General features: G+C 37.1%; 1 protein-coding gene across 3 annotated transcripts in view; it reads left to right on the forward strand.

Moving 5' to 3' along the window:
• Ankhd1 (ankyrin repeat and KH domain containing 1) overlaps positions 1-17460 on the forward strand; it is a 135052-nt gene that overhangs the window by 36748 nt on the left and 80844 nt on the right. For all 3 annotated transcript variants that reach the window (XM_070036163.1, XM_070036165.1, XM_070036164.1), the window contains exons 6-10: positions 2850-3083; positions 5045-5139; positions 10678-10915; positions 11152-11343; positions 13183-13292. In XM_070036163.1, coding sequence (XP_069892264.1) covers positions 2850-3083; positions 5045-5139; positions 10678-10915; positions 11152-11343; positions 13183-13292 — 869 coding nt within the window. The remainder of the gene's footprint in view (positions 1-2849; positions 3084-5044; positions 5140-10677; positions 10916-11151; positions 11344-13182; positions 13293-17460) is intronic.

A 17460-nucleotide genomic window follows, 5' to 3' on the forward strand; every position in this document is an offset into this window, starting at 1 on the left:
GAAGTGTTTTATAATGGCCTGGTTATAATAAACGCTATCAGAATATCCCTTTTTCCACAAATATGTAATATATTAAGGAAATTAGAAAATTTTATGTTAGAAAGCATGTATTTGGTATTGAAGAATAATACAGACACATTTAAAACTTGATAAATATTTTTAACTTAATTTTATCAGAATATATTTGCTGTCTGTTTTTATTTCTCAATTGGAGATGTATTAAGTATAGTCTTTTTTTGGTGCTGGTCCTGGAGTTTGAACTCAGGGCCTGGGTGTTGTGTGTGAGCTTCTTTTGCTCAAGGCTAGTGCTATACCACTTTGAGCAACAGATCCACTTCCAGCTTTTTTTGGTAGTTTAGTAGAGATCAGAGTCTCACAGCCTTTCTTGCCTGGGTTGGCTTCAAACCTCAATCCTCAGATTTCAGCCTCCTGAGGAATAAGATCATAGGTATGAGCCATTGGCATCCAGCTCAAGTATAATCTTTGTCTTGAAATAGGTTACCGGTTAGTCAGAGATAATAAAAAGTAACATATATACAACACGAATTCACCAATATCTAAACAAAATGGTATATTGGGCACATATAGTAGTTCAGAGTAAAAAGGAGTTTATCTGGGGCTGGGAAGGTGGCTCAGTGGTAGAGGGCTTGCCTTGCATGCCTGAGACCCTGGGTTCGATTCCTCAGCACCACATAAGCAAAAAGAAAAAAGCCGGAAGTGGTGCTGTGGCTCAAGTGGTAGAGCACTAGCCTTGAGCTGAAGAACTGAGGGACAGCGCCCAGGCCTAGAGTTCAGGCCCACAAACGGATTCCACTCCTCCCCCCCCAAAAAAAGGAGCTGATCTAAAGTATGGATAGATGAGAGCATAGGCCCACAGAATGGAGAGGAAAACCTATCTCTGTAATGTCAGTGGGAACCTTTGGCAAGGGGTGAACTTTGAAGTTATTTGGAACACAGTTTGTAAAACATTATTTAAGCATCTTTTGAAAAAAGGAGGTTGGAATTCTGGGCATGGTGGCCCAACTCAGCATTCAGAAGGCTGAGGCATGAATTTGAGGGTCTGATCTTAGAATGAGACCCTCTCTCTCAAAGAAATAAAATAAAGAGATAGGATACATATCAAGCAGTATGTATATATATCACTTGATCCTTACTACTCTCTTCAACTGGACAGTAGAAATCCTTTCCTCACACTTTCTGCTCTCCTCCTCACTTTCACTGATGGCCTTAACTCATTCTTCATTGGAAAAATAGAAAAAGAAATTGGGTAGAGCGCTAGCCTTGAGCTGAAGAGCTGAGGGACAGCATCCAGGCCCAGAGTTCAGGCCCACGCTTGGACTCCCCTCCCCCCCCCAAAAGAAAAAGAAATTGCTTCATCTTCCACCAGTGAATTCCTAATCAAGTTTATTCTTAAATGTGTTTATCCGTTCATTTTGCTTCACAAACTACTTCTGCCTTTGTATCAGAATGATTTAGGGAGATTATTTAAAAACACAGATTCCCAGAGTCTTTTTTTCTGTACTTCAAAGCAATTAGATTGGGCCAAAAACAGATCTGCACTTGAGCTACATGAGGAACATGAAAAGACGGAGGATGGCTTAGATTTCTAGTCCCTCAGCCAGCACATCTTTGTAAGGAGATGTAGAGATGTGTTCATCATTTTCTTTTTTTTTTTTTTTTGGTCCAGTTGTGGGGCCTGAACTCTGGGCCTGGGCTGTCCCTCAGCTCTTCAGCTCTAGGCTCGTGCCTTGAGTCACAGCACCACTTCCGGCTTTTTTCTTTTTGCTTATATGGTGCTGAGGAATCGAACCCAGGGCCTCAGGCTTGCAAGGCAGGCGCTCTACCACTGAGCCACCTTCCCAGCCCGTGTTCATCATTTTCATTACTTGCTTTTATTTATACTTTTTGTTTGTTGCTAGATAACTTTCCTCTTAGAAGAATCTTACATTAAAAAAATTCATAATATTCCTGATGATGATGATGATTTTGTGTGTGTGTGTGTGTGTGTGTGTGTGTGTGTGTGTGTGTGTGTGTGTGTGTGTGTGTGTGTGTGTGTGTGTGTGTGTGTGTGTGTGTGTGTGTGTGTGTGTGTGTGTGTGTGTGTGTGTGTGTGTGTGTGTGTTCCTAGGCAAGTATTATACCTCTGAATTGCTACCCCAACCCTCTACCTGTGTTTATGAGGCCCAGCACAAATATAGCTGCTGGTTGTTTTTTTTTTATATAACCTAAAGATCCTTTGCTTTACTGAGGTATAATTTACATGTTATAAGATTCACATTTTAAATGTACAGTAATTTTCTAGTAGATTTCTAAAGTACAATCATCAGTACAATCTATTTCTAGAATGTTTCCATTGCTACAAAAATATGTCCATTTCAGTCTTCTTGATTTCACACAGCCCGGGTTCTATTCTCTGTCCCTAGAATAGATATGCCTTTTCTAGAACATTTTATATTGTTTATACATTGGTCTTTTGTATTAGGTTTTCAAGAAAATCAGTTAGTCAGTGAGAAATAAGATACTTTGCTAACCAAAATACTTAAGATATTATAGTTTAAGGCAGGGATAAGCAACATGTGGCCTGCCTGTGGGACTTACAAGGTCTTGGAGATGATTTAATAAACTTATGACAGGGAAGACATTGTATGCATCTCTTGCTGCTCCTGGTCTGTCTGCCTGAATTGATAATTTTGTATGGCCTATGAATGATGTTATAAATATCCAAATGGTCCTTAGCAAAAAAAAAAAAAGATTTTTCACCCCTAAAGGGAATCGAAGAGGTATAACTCCAATTGTAATATAATCATAGTTGTATCTATTGGGTTATAATTTTGTCTTTTTGTTGGTAGGAAATACTGCACTAACTTATGCCTGTGCTGGAGGATTTGTTGATATTGTGAAAGTGTTACTTAATGAAGGTGCAAATATAGAAGATCATAATGAAAATGGACATACACCCTTAATGGAAGCAGCCAGTGCAGGTCATGTGGAAGTTGCCAGAGTTCTGCTCGATCACGGTGCAGGCATCAACACTCATTCTAACGAATTTAAAGAAAGTGCTCTTACACTTGCATGCTACAAAGGTATTCTAATCATGTATGAATATTTATAATTTTTTCATAACAACTTTAAATATTTGAGTATTGAGTATTTATATTGTTTGTTTTCCTGTTATTTAGAAAAAATTATATATAAAGCCCATTTTAGCCTGCATTTTCTATAGTAGTTTCCCAGTATATGTTTCTTTATTATTTTAACTAGATTTATTCAATTAGCTATGAAGTCAACCAAACCACTTAATATAGATGTAAGTTTCCTTTACTTAATAACTTTTGTTTTATATGATTTTTAACCCTTATTTAAAAGTAATATACCCACAAATAAAAATACATGTAGCACAGAAAACCTAAAAGATAAGAAATAGTATGAAGAAATTTAAAAATTACATGTGCTGCTGCCATCTAAAGGTAAAAAATCATGTAATCAGTATTTTAGTTTGTGTACTTCCAGTATGTTTTTAGATATGTTAATAAACAAATAAATATATAAATACATATATGAAACACAACAGTCTTACTCAACACTTTTTTATAGTCTGCTTTTTTTTAGCTGTATATCATGAACATTTTCTCATCTCAGTAAATGTTCTTGCAACACAATTTTGATAATTGGATAATATTTCAGTTGCCTTATGGGTTGATTTGGCTACATACATCAGAAAATCTAAATGATAAAAAAAGCTCAAAAGTAAGCTATCTGGGCTTATAGAGTATAGTTCAGTTGTCATCAAGATCTCAGAATTTTATTTTTCTGCGCTACCATGCTAGTATGTAGTTTCTATCCTCAAGGTTATCTGGAAGCCAAGAGAGTAAGTAGGGCCCCAGCAATCCATATTTTAGGACAGATGAAGAGGACAGAGCAAAATAGGGAGTATCTTCCAATTTAGTAAGCTCCTTTTCAGGAGTCTTCCTAGAATTTTGTCTTGTAATTCCTGATTACTTCTCACTGGCCAATAAAGGCTGGGATGGGCAATCATTTTAGTCATGTATGTTGTCACCTAGATAAAAATTAGTTGTTATTAAAAAAGAATGGCTATTGGGTAGGGAACTAGCAGTCTCTGCCAAATACATCATATGGATACACCATAATTGCCTATTGTTGGACACTTGAATTGTTCCCAGTTTTTCACTATTATTAAAAACACTGTGATAACATCCTTGTGCAGACATTTTTGCCTAATCTCTGATTATTTCCTTAGGATAAATTCCTGGAAGTGGAATTGCTGGGTCAAAGGGTATGGACATTTTTAAGGCTTTTGATACATATTGCCAAATTGCCTTCTAGAAAGGTTGAATCAATTTACACTCCCACCAGCAGTGTTTGAGAATGCCCTTTATCCCACCCTACACCCTCACCAACACTGGGTATTATCATTCTTTTTAATATTTGCCATTTTGATAGTTGAATAAAATGGTGTTTCATTTTAATTTGTATTTCTTTAATAGGAAGGTTAATAACTTTTTATTAGTTTAATATTCATTTGTATTTCTTTTTTGAATTACCATTTCATATCCTTCACCCATTTTTCTACTGGAGTGTTTGTCTTTTTCTTATTGGCTGTTAAGGCTTTTTATTAAATGTATCAAGAAGATTATAATTATATTAAATGGAAATTTTTATGCCTGCTTTTTGTCACAGTGAGTTTATGGTCGTTTTAAAGTATTTTTTCTAGAAGTATAACTTAAAGATACTTTACCTGGCTTTCTATTTGATTTCAGTGTTTTGATTTGATAAATAGTTTATATGAAGAAAATAATAAATATTATTGCTTTACTTAAGTAGAATTTTGTTTTTGACCAATTAAAGTCTTTAATACCTAGATAATAGAACTTTAATGAGAGCCTGCTTATTGTTTTGGGTTGGCTTTGTAGAACTGTCATTTATTTATTGAATTCCAAATAAGTTATCATAAATTGTATGTAGATTCTTCATTTTAACATTTATTCATTTAACTGATAGTCAATTCTTTAACTTCTTTCTGAAGGCCATTTGGATATGGTTCGCTTCCTACTTGAAGCTGGTGCCGATCAAGAGCACAAAACTGATGAGATGCACACTGCCTTAATGGAGGCTTGCATGGTAATTTTAATTGTTTTCACCTGACCTTTTCTGGGAAAAAAAGTCATATGTTTTTAATCTGCTGAGAATTACTAATTGGTGTTTGGTTTGTATAGTTTGTTAAGCCAATTCTAAATTAAACACAGTTAAAGCTTTAATAAATGTGCTTTGGCAAGAGGATATCAACATATAATCTTAATATAATACTGTTGGGTTTGAGGTATTATTGATAAAACTAATTTCAGAGATGGTAAATATATTTTTAATATTTGTATAGCTTCAGAGTAAAAACTGATGCCAAAATATACATTGGGTATAACCTCTGAATAACCTCTAAAGCATGTTGTTTCTTTTGAAGATAAAAATTTACAATTAAGGGCTGGGGGTATAGCTCAAATATGAGGTCCTTTCCAACATGTGATAACAAAAACAAAAATAGAAACACACACGCACGCACACACACACACACACACACACACGTGCACACACACACACACACACGTGCACACACACACACACACACACACACACACACTTGTTTATACAGAGTCTCACTATTATCCCAGGCTGGCCTTGAACTTAAAATCTTCCTGCCTCATTTTCCCAAGTATAGCCATATACCACGATTCCCAAATAGAATTATACTTTTATTCCAAACATTTTATATCACCTTTAATACTGTAAATCCAGAAACCATTTTTCTTCTTCTGTAAGGAAATACCTATGAAGTACATATGTGTTAGGTACTTTTCCATAGTTAAGACCAACTAAAATTCTAATACTGATAATATACCTCTAAGATATTAACTTATAAAAAAATTTTATTTTTTCCTTTGTCAGAAGCAGTGTTTATTAGTTTCAAAGAGTACCTATTACACTTACTCTCTTGATGTATAAAATTAACAGAATCTATAGAGTATCTTTTAAAAATCCAAGTAAATTTCAACTAGCACAATTTACTAGAGCTCATAGATGCTAGTTACACATAATAGCAATTCTCTTGAATTGTAAAACATATATTTCCTTCAATTTGAAGAGTTTCATATGCCAGATAACTCAGTACACCAGATTGTTAAATTTGACTAAAATACATTTTACTTTACTTATAAATATTAAATATTATAAATAAAATTTAATGTGAAAGTTTGATATGTCAAAAGGGACCCAAACTATGCTTATGAGTTAAGGATAATAAAACACTTGATGGACACTGAAATATACCTTTAATTAAGATTTCCTTAATGAGCTGGGCACTAGTGACTCACACCTGTAATCCTAGCTATTAAGGAGGCTGAGATACCAAGATTAAAGTTCAAAGCCAGCCTTGTGAGCAAAGTCTGTAAGACCCTTATCTCCAATTAACCACTAAAAAGCAGGATGTGGACCAGTGCTAGTAGTTCACACCTGTAATTCTAGCTATTTCGGAGACTGAGATCTGAGGATCGTGGTTCTAAGCCAGCTGGTGTCGGTAAGTCAGTGAGAGGCTTATCTCCAATTAAACACCATAAAAAACCAGAAGTGGAGATGTGGCTCAAGTGGTAGAGCACTAGCCTTGAGCAAAAAAAAACCTCAGGGGCATCATCATTAGCCCCTGAGTTCAAATCCCAGTACCAGGATCTTAAAAAAAAAAGATTTCTGGGCTGGGAAGGTGGCTCAGTGGTAGAGTGCTTGCCTTGCACGCATGAGGCCCTGGGTTCGATTCCTCAGCACCGCATAAGCAGAGAGAAAAAAAAAGCCGGAAGTGGCGCTGTGGCTCGAGTGGTAGAGTGCTAGCCTTGAGCTGAAGAGCTGAGGGACAGCACCCAGGCTCAGAGTTCAGGCCCCACGACTGGACCACCCCCCTCCCCCCCCCCCCAAAAAAAAGATTTCTTTAACAGATTGCCCTGGAGTAGGAATGTAGCTCAGAAATCAAACACTTGCCATAGCATATAGGAGGCAGTCATACAGCATTGTACTCCTTGCCCATGCATACACACACACACACACACACACACACACACACACACACGAACTGCTCAAGTGTTAAATTAATTAAATTTTTAAAGATTATTTTAGCATTTTTGAAATATAGACCAATATAACATGTGACTTTATATGGCCACAATGATCATTAGGCCTAAATAAATTTAGAAGTCAAAAATTTGAAACTGAGCTTTGTGTTGTAGTGTGGTGATAAAGAGATAAAATGAATAACATTCCATAAGAATGTTTGTGTTAATTGCCTTACTATCTATGAAAATAGACTCATAGTACAGTTATTTACAAGTAAATAAGGTCTTTTTTGTGTGTGTGTGTGCCAGTCCTGTGGCTTGAACTCTGGGTCTGGGTACTGTCCCTGAGCACCTTTTGCTCAAGGCTAGCACTCGGCTTTTTCTGTGATTAATTGGAGGTAAGAGTCTCATGGACTTTCCTGCCTGGACTGGCTTTGAACCTTGATTCTCAGATCTCAGCCTCCTGAGCAGCTAGGATTATAAGCATGAGCCAGCAAAACATGGTTGGGTCTTTATTTTCCTATCTTTGTAAAATTCTGTGCCTCAATGCAACAAGCTTCTCTAATGAGGAAAAATATAGGGTAGTATCAGTCCACAGAGATTTATCCTGGAAACATATTCCCAGAGGGGAATGACTTCATAGAGGTTGTTGTGTTATTGTTTTAGGTTTTAGTTTTTTTGTTTTTTTTTTTGGCCAGGCCTTTGTTTCTAAAATAGATACAAGAAAGTTTCTAAACTTAAACTTAACATCCTCTGAATGTGAGAGTATGTTTGACCTAGTACTTGTAAAATAGTAATTATTTTGAGGTATTGTTTTTTACTTTTTTTGGGGGGGGTGGTCTGGTCGTGGGGCCTGAACTCTGGGCCTGGGCACTGTCCCTCAGCTCTTCAGCTCAAGGCTAGCACTCTACCACTTGAGCTACAGCACCACTTCTGGCTTTTTTTCTTTTTTGCTTATGTGGTGCTGAGGAATCGAACCCATGACCTCATGCATGCAAGGCAAGCACTCTACCACTGAGCCACCTTCCCAGCCCCTGAGGTATTGTTTACTATGAATTCAACAGTTTTTTTTTTCCTTAAAAGTATGCAGAAATTCAAGGCAGGCTCTGGTGGCTCATGCCTACAATCCTAGCTACTCAGAAAGTACAAATTGGGATGATCAAGTTTGAAGTGCTTTGTCTGGGCAGGATCCCATCTTAATCAATAGCTGGATGCAGTAATACATGCCTATTGTTTTAGTCAAGCAAGAATCCAAGATCAGGAGGATCACCTTTTTGGACCATTTTGGAAAAAAAAGAGACCCTATCACAACAACAACAACAAAATGTTGACTGTGGTAGTGTGGCAGGAAGCATTTAATAAAAGGATTATTGTCTAGTCTAGTCAAGCAAAAATAGCAAGACCTTGTTTCAAAAATAACAGTGATACTGGGTGCCATTGGCTCATACTCAGGAGACTGAGATCTGAGGATCTTGGTTTGAAGCCATACTGGGCGGGAAAGTCCATGAGACTCTTACCTCCAATTAATCACAGAAAAAGCCAGAAATGGCACTGTGGCTCAAGGGGTAGAGTGCTAGCTTTCAGTAAAAGTCGCTCAGGTACAGCACCCAGGCCCAGAGTTCAAGCCCCAGGACTGGCAAAAACAAAAACAGTGGTAAAAAGGACTTGAAGGTATGGCTTAAGTGGTTAAGTGCTGCTTAGCAAGTTCTAAGCCCCAGTATCTCCAAAGAAAAAGAATGTGGAAAAAGAGAATTAGAAAAAAGGATGAAGGGTGAATAATATTGAAATATATTGTAATTATATATGTAGCCATTGGCATAAGGAATCTTAAGCTGTTATTAATAAGAAAGTTTGAAGAAGCAGGAAAGAGAAGGCACTAGCCAGGCACCGGTGGCTCACGTCTATAATCCTAGCTACTCAGGAGGCTGAGATCTGAGAATCATAGTTCAAAGCCAGCCCAGGCAGGAACATACATGAACCTCTTATCATCAATAAACGACCAGAAAACCAGAAGTGGCACTGTGGCTCAAGTGGAAGAGCACTAGCCTTGAGCTGAAATGCTCAGGGACAGCGCCCAGGCCGAGTTCAAGTCCCACGACCAACAAAAAAAAAAAAGAGAGAAGGCACTAAAGAGAGTTATTCTGAGCAAAACATAATATGTGCACATCTGAAATAACTTAATGTGATTGCATGGTACAGTTAATACACACTAAATAAGAAAGAAAATAAAACAATAGGAAAGTAACATAGGTTTGGGTGGGACAGGCAAAACTGGGAAGGGGAGAGCCAAAATACAGGTAAATGATGTGAATATGGGAATGCATGTTTGAAAATAGAACAGGAAAACATTGAAATTATTTTAAGGGGAACTGTGAAGGCGTGTGCCTTCAAGTTGTCAATGGAAATGCCACAGTGAAAACCCCTTGTTAATAAATTTTTTAATTAGAATATATAATATATGCATATCTGAAATATCATGGTAAAATCCTTAGTACAATTAATACAGACAGAAAGTATAACCTGCCCTGTTGTAGAAGGGTAGATACCAATGGAAGGAAGAAGGGTGACTGAAGAGAGTGAATGGTCAAAGCTGTTTATTAGCAAAGTAGTTTATGTGACAATAAAACAATGAAACCTGTTAAAATTGTTTTAAAAGGTAAGGGAGAATGATAGAGGAAGTGAGTTTGATCAGGATATGTTGTATTCATGTTTAGAAGTATCATAATACTGCCCCCTACCACTGTACAACTAAGGTGCTAATTTTAAAAAATCATAGCTGAGAGAGGCATTGGTGGCTCATGCCTATAATCCTAGCTACTGAAAAAGTAAGTATCTGAGGATCATGGTTCAAAGCTAGCCTGGACAAAAAGTCCATGAGAGTCTCGTCTCCAATTAATCACCAAAAATCTGGAAGTAGAGCTGGGACTCAAATGTAGAATGCTAAATAACCTTGAGCAAAAAAGCTCAGGGACAATTGCCCAGGCCTTTTGAGTTCAAACTCCAGGATTGGCATGTGCGAACACATGCATACATGTTCAGATAACATACACATATACACGATCATAAATGAGTACTGGTGGCTTTTACCTTTAGTCCTAGCTTTTCAGGAGGCTGAGATACAGAGGATCAAAGGTTTGAGGCTAACCTAAGGAGAAAAGTCTGATTCCATCCTTAGGAATCCCAGCAAAAAGTTATGCTGGAGGTATGGCTCAAGTGACAGAGCACCAACCAAAGAAGAGGCCCTAATTCAAACCCCTATATAACTTCTTCCTGAAAATCATTTGAAAAAATGAAACTCAAAATTATTTAAATGTAACTGTAAGTTACCAAGCCTAATTCTATTGAAAAAAATGTGAGATTTGGTAAAAATTAAGGTAAAATAATTTTAAATATTATTTATAAAGTAATGCTAATGACTGGATAAGGCTTAGATGGGCATAATAATGTATATGCTATCTAAACTAAATCCTCTAATTTTCTTGTCTTCAATCTCTTGCTTTGCTTCTCCCATTAAAAAAATGTCTAAACGAAAATTTTCTCTTTTTGCTTTACCTCTGAAAATTTGCAGGATGGACATGTAGAGGTGGCACGTCTTCTTTTGGATAGTGGTGCTCAAGTGAACATGCCTGCAGATTCATTTGAGTCTCCACTGACACTAGCTGCCTGTGGAGGACATGTTGAATTGGCAGCTTTGCTTATTGAAAGGGGAGCAAATCTTGAAGAAGTTAATGACGAAGGATACACTCCCTTGATGGAAGCTGCTCGGGAAGGACATGAAGAGATGGTGGCACTGCTCTTAGCACAAGGTAAAGTAGTTGTACTTCTTTCATTAACAAAATTAGTTTTCTTTGGGTGTTTTATGTTAGGTATCAGTGAATCTTAACACACTAGAATATTTTGTGTTTTTGCACTAGCACTGATGATAATGTAACTTTTGAATACCTGAAAGGGAAGATAGAAGGTAGAGATGATTATCTATCACAAATCAGAATATCTTTATTATTGTTCAAAGTAGTTCTTTTCTTCTTAATTTTCTTACCAGGAGCAAATATAAATGCCCAAACAGAAGAAACCCAAGAAACTGCTCTTACCTTGGCTTGCTGTGGAGGATTTTCTGAAGTTGCAGACTTTCTGATTAAGGCAGGAGCAGATATAGAACTTGGCTGCTCCACTCCTCTGATGGAGGCTTCTCAGGAGGGACACCTGGAGTTGGTTAAATATTTGCTGGCTGCTGGTATGTGGTTTTAAAAATGTCTTGTAGTACAAAAAGAAAAATATAAAATAACACTTGTTATATGTGGAATCCAAATATATTGAACTATAAATAGAGTTGAATGATGGTTCCTAGAGTAGGGATGGGCTGGATGAGGTAAATATTGTTAAAAGAAACAGGAGAGCTGGCTACCAGTGGCTCACACTTGTAATCCTACCTACTTAGGAGGCAAAGATCTGAGGATCACAGTTTAAAGTCAGCCTGGGCAGAAAAGTCTGTGATACTCTTATCTCCAATTAACCATCAAAAAGCCAAGAGTGGTGGTGTGGCTCAAGTGATGAGTGCTAGCTTTGAGGGAAAAAAAGGGGGAAGAGGTTGACAAGGAGATAGAGTTTCAGTTGGATAGGAATAAGTTTAGTGATTTATTGCACAGCAGAGTAACTATAGTTAAAAATATTGAAATATGAATTTCACATTTCTAGAGGAGTAGACTTGAGATATTCTCACAAAAAGAAAAAAGTGAGGTGATCAACATGTTAATTTTCTTGATTTAATTATTGCAGTGTATTCATACTTTACAATATCATATTGTACCCCTCATAAATATATATGACTTATTTATCAATTAGATATAAAATTAGGTCAGATTCAGTGGCTCATACCTTTAATCATAGCTACTCAAGAAGTTGAGATTGGGAAGATTGAGGTTTGAGGCCAGCACAGGTACAATATTTTGTGACACCTTCTTAACCAATATAAAGCTGAACATAATACTATATACCTGTCATTGTAGGAGCTGTAAGTAGAAACAAGATTAGCTCTGAATTCTTTTTTTACAGTGATTTCATTTGTAGTCTCTGATAGTTTTCTTGCTTTCTGATAAACAGGCTCATGTTATTCTTGCTCCTCTCTTAGATTCAATTATTTCTCCAAAAAGCTCTATTTTACTTACTAGCTAGTGATATTGAGACTACAGTGTAAGCTAGAAATACATTTGTTTGGTCTTTCAGTATCTCTAAGCCTTTTCAATGGGTCAAGTTAGGAAATATATATTTTGTGTAGAGATTAAAAAAAATACATCTTGGGCCAGGCACTGGTGACTCATCTGTGATCCTCTGACTACTCAGCCAGTCAGGAAAATTCATGAGACTCTTACTGCCAATTAATCACCAGAAAACTGGAAGTGCAGCTTTGGCTCAAAGTGGTAGAATGCTAGCCTTGAGTCAGAAAGCTCAGGGACAGTGACCAGACCCTGAGTTCAAGCCCCTCAACTGACAGAAAACTAAGCAAAACAAAACAAAAATCTAGAATTCATGTCACTACTTCCAATTCAGAACAGTAAGATTTTTACTTAACCTCAATTTTTTTCTTAACCATGCCAAAACTTTTGGTTCTTACCAAGTAGTTATTTGACTTGTTCCACAAATGCAATAGAGATGTTTCAGAATCCAGACCAACACTAGCATCAATATGATTTCCAAAAACTTTAAAAACTCTTTTGATTTGTTTTTGCAGCTCTTTTATTCTTTAGGGTGTATCTTATTTAGGGATATATAGACAAATTTGGTTTAATTATGTTTAGTACATTTTTGTGAGGCTGAAAGCATTTTTGAAATAAGAGTGTTCTTTAATTTTTTAAAATTTTAATTGAATTTTATTTCCTCTGCTGGTACTAGAGCTTGAGCTTAGGGCCTTAGCTATCTAGGCAGGAACTCTACCACTTATGCCACACCTCCACTTTCCTAAAATGTATTCTGATGATGTTTTACATTTTGAATTCTTTGGTTTCACCAGATTGCAAAATTGGACCATCTAATTCTACAGTTCACAAAGTAAACTTGTGCTTTTTTTGTTTGTTAGGCGCTAACGTACATGCTACAACAGCAACAGGAGACACTGCCCTAACCTATGCTTGTGAAAATGGACACACGGATGTTGCAGATGTTTTACTTCAAGCAGGGGCCGATTTAGTAAGATATTTTAAATTTGAAATATTTTTGCATGAATGTAAGCACTTGTTTATATTTAACATCTAGAAAGTATTGATAAAGATCAATAGTTTGCTTTCTTTGAATAAAATAAAATAGTTTGGCCACTTGTAGTTGTTGCATGTATTGACTACATTTGAAGTAATGATTAATAGAGCAAATTGATTTCCTAGGTAAAACTATTAATTTCCTTCTCATACCAGCCCCATTTGATAGTCCTACTTTTTAAGCTGCTATTTATTAGATATATCATAAATTTAGTGATATGTTCACCATGTAATATGTCAAAGGGTAGGCCAGACCCAAGTCTCTCTGGGGAGTAGGACTCTGCAGACCCTACTTTCATTGACTAGGGTCCAAGCTTTGGGGCCTACAACAAACAGGTCTTTTAGTGTTAAGAGCCATTTAGTGGAGCCTGTGGCTCAAGTGATAGAACACTATTCAAAGGAAAAACAAAAAAGCTCAGGGAAAGTTCCTAGGTCCTGAGTTCAAGCCCCAGGCATTCAGTCTCTCTGTCTCTCTTTCTGTCTGTCTCTCTGTCTCTCTCTCTTTTTCTCTCTCTCTTACACACACACACACACACAGACAGGTGTGAGCAGGGCACTGGTGTAACACTAGCTTCTCAAGAGGCTAAGATCTGAGGGTCACAGTTCAAAACCAGCCTGGGCAGGAAAGTTTATAAGACTCTTTATCTCCTACTAAGTACCAAAATAAAAAAATGGAGCTGTGACTCAAGTGGCAAAACACTAGCCTTGAGCAAAAAAGCTCAAGGACAGTGCCCATGCCTTGAGTTGTTTTTTTTTTAAGTTACATGCTTACTTCATGAGTTTTGTCTGTAGAGAGATGTCTCTGCTTAATATTATACTTTTTATGGTAGAAAAAAGTCATCTTATTTTTTAGTAGTCATAATTCTTCAGTGCAAAAAATTATGATAATTTTAGTATTTAAAAGCTATAAATAAATTTTATAATTTCAGGCTTTACTATAGACCAAAGAAAGAAAATTCCCTTATGTGTTGTTTTTCTCCACATACTCAAAGTAGAAAGAGTTAGGAGTTGGGGAATTAGCTCACTGGTAGAATACTTGTCTAGTCTATGAAGCACTGGGTTCAATTCCCAGCACCACAAAAATCAGTCAATCTGCTTTATTCTATTCTTTAAGATATTTTGTACCGGATGTGTTAAAATATTTATTATGGTTTAAAAATACTTTATGGTATATATGTATGTATTTTCTTTATCCATTCATCAACTGATTCTAGTTTGGCTAGTGTGAACAGTGTTCTAATAATGGGTGTGAAAATATCTTTCTTGTTGTTGACTTATACTCCTTTTGATATATGTCCAGTAGTGGTATGGCAAGATCATAAGGTAGGTCTATTTATTAGTTTTTAAAGAAACCTCCATACTTATTTAAAGTATGGAAGTTTCAACTAGTTTACATTTCTACCAATAGTGTATGAGAGTTTCTTCTCTTCCCACCCCTGCCCCCATAGTCTACCCTGCACTCTCACAGCATTTGTTGTTTTCTTGATGTTTGCCTTTCTCATTTGGGGTGGGATATAATCTTAGCAAAGTTTTATTCACTTTCCTTTGTGGCTAAGGATGTTGAATATTTCTTTATATATCAGTCATTCATACTTCTGAGAACTGTCTCTTTAATTTGCTTGCTCATTGATTAGTGAGCTGTTTAGTTTTTTGAGCTCTGTATATTCTGGATAAATAGCTGGAGAAGATTTTCTCTCATTCTGGAAAATATTTATTGTGGTTTAAAACCTTTTTAATATAAAAGTTTAGTTTTCTTGTATTGTTTCCTGAGATGAAACTAAAGTTTTGGGACCTTCCTCCCCCTTCCCCCCCGAATCCTAGCACTTGAACTAAGGGCCTGGGCACTGTCCCTGAGCCTCTTTGTGCAGAGTCAAGACTTAGCGCTCTACCATTTGAGACACAGTGCCATTCCTGGTTTTTGAGTGGTTAATTGGAGAAAAGAGCTCATGGGGGCTTTTCTCCCAGGCTGGCTTTAAACGGTGATCCTCAGATCTCAGCCTCCTGAGTAGCTAGGATTACAGGCGAGAAACACTGGCACCCGACTTGTAATTACATTTTTAAAACAGTTATTTGAAGCTTCATTTTCTCTAAGCTTAAAAATGTTTCAAATTTGAAATATTTATATTTCTAACTTATTTTTCTAGAAGAAACAGATATATTGAGAAATATAGAACTCGAGAGAGAATATAGAAATATGTATTTCTATATTTAAAATATTTATATTTTAGCACATTGAATATTATGTAGGAATTATTTGGATTATTTAGGCTTTGTCTCAAAAGTAATTACATAAATTTGAATAATATCTACTTATTTAACTTTTGGACCAGCTTAGTTTTTGTATATAGACCACTTTGAATACTTGGGGTGTGTGTGTGTGTGTGTGTGTGTGTGTGTGTGTGTGTGTGTGTGTGTGTGTGTGTGTGTGTGTGTGTGTGTGTGTGTGTGTGTGTGTGTGTGTGTGTGTGTGTGTGTGTGTGTGTGTGTGTGTGTGTGTGTGTGTGTGTGTGTGTCTGTGTGTGTGTCTGTGTGTGTGTCTGTGTGTGTGTCTGTGTGTCTGTGTGTCTGTGTGTCTGTGTGTCTGTGTGTCTGTGTGTCTGTGTGTGTCTGTGTGTGTGTGTGCACGCGCGCGCGCGCGTAGGTGCTTTCCCATAGCTTTTTTCTTTTTTGTTGGTTGTGGGGCTTGAACTCTGGGCTTGGATGCTGTCCCTGCGCTCTTCAACTCAAGGCGAGCGCTCTACAGCATCACTTCTGGTTTTCTGGCGGTTTATTGGAGATAAGAGTCTCAGGTACTTTCCTGCCCAGGCTGGCTTTGAACCATGATCCTCAGATCTCAGCCTCCTGAGTAGCTAGGATTATATGCGTGAGCTTCAGGCTAGTACTCTACCACTCAAACCAGAGCTCCATTTCTGGCTTTCAGGTAGTTAATTGGAGATGAGAGTCTCATCGACTTTCTTGCTCAGGCTAGGTTTAAGGCATGAGTCACTGATGCCTGGCTGTAGAGTTGTTGTTGTTTTGTTTTGTTTTTTTAAAGTGTTCTCCCTCTTTAATGTACAGAATTGTTTTAGCTATTCCAGAATCATTGAATTTAACTTGTTTGCAGAGCGCCTTGAACAAATGACAAATCTCCATGCTATTATGTCCAACTCTGAATTAACTACAGAGGGAAATATTATATATTGAATAAAGATTGTAAATTTTTGCATGGCATGTGTTTAGTGGGCTCAGGTTTTTTTTATGATTTGTTGTGCTTATAGCTGTAATATGATGTAAACTTATAAGAAAATTTTATTAAATATATTCTGTAGTACACATTCTGTAGTACTTAGATTGTAAAAAACTATTTTGTAAAAGACTTTGAGATCACTTAATCTTGTTTCTCTGTAATGGATTTTTCATATTTTGGTGTCTTTACAAAACTGTTACTAAATTACTTGGCTTGAAATAGTCAATAAACACCCTTTTAAACACTGAAGTTGAGGCCTGTTTAGTGGCTCAGTCCTCTAATCCTGGCTAGTTGGGAGACAGATTGGGAGATCCTTTTTTTGAAGTCAGCCAGCCAAATCAGGAAGTAAAGGAGACTCCATCTGAACCAATGTCTAGATGTGGTGGCATGCCTTAGTTATCTTAGTGTCTGGTGCTGTAGTGAAAGCTCGTCATTCCCAGTGCTACAGGGAAACATAAGTAGGAACATCCAGGCATACAGGAATTTCAAACCGCAAAAATGACGAATGCAGAGTTAATTGAATCCAGAAAGAAAGTACCGCTAGCAAGATCTGGGCACTACAGACCAGTGGCTCCTCTGGACATCCTAGCAAATGCTCGGTTATAGTTTTTGGTATGGTACCATCCCATACCCAGTGCCAACGGGTGGTCCCTCTGATCCTTAATCCCTTGTCATCAGCGGTGCCCATGATCCTACCTCAGGCCCTTTGGGTCCATCCTATGCCATCTACTTGCAACCTGCCCAAGCCCAAACCATTACACCACCCCAAGACCTGAGCCCAACAGTCTGTTCCACCTACTAGATCAAATGACTCCACAGATGCCACCACTGAAAAACCACCAATGATGCCATGAAGTTCAGTAACCTCTCCAGACCT

The sequence above is a fragment of the Dipodomys merriami genome, unplaced genomic scaffold (genome assembly GCF_024711535.1).
Source record: "Dipodomys merriami isolate MVZ:Mamm:240054 unplaced genomic scaffold, mDipMer1.0.p SCAF_27, whole genome shotgun sequence".
NCBI lineage: Eukaryota > Metazoa > Chordata > Mammalia > Rodentia > Heteromyidae > Dipodomys > Dipodomys merriami.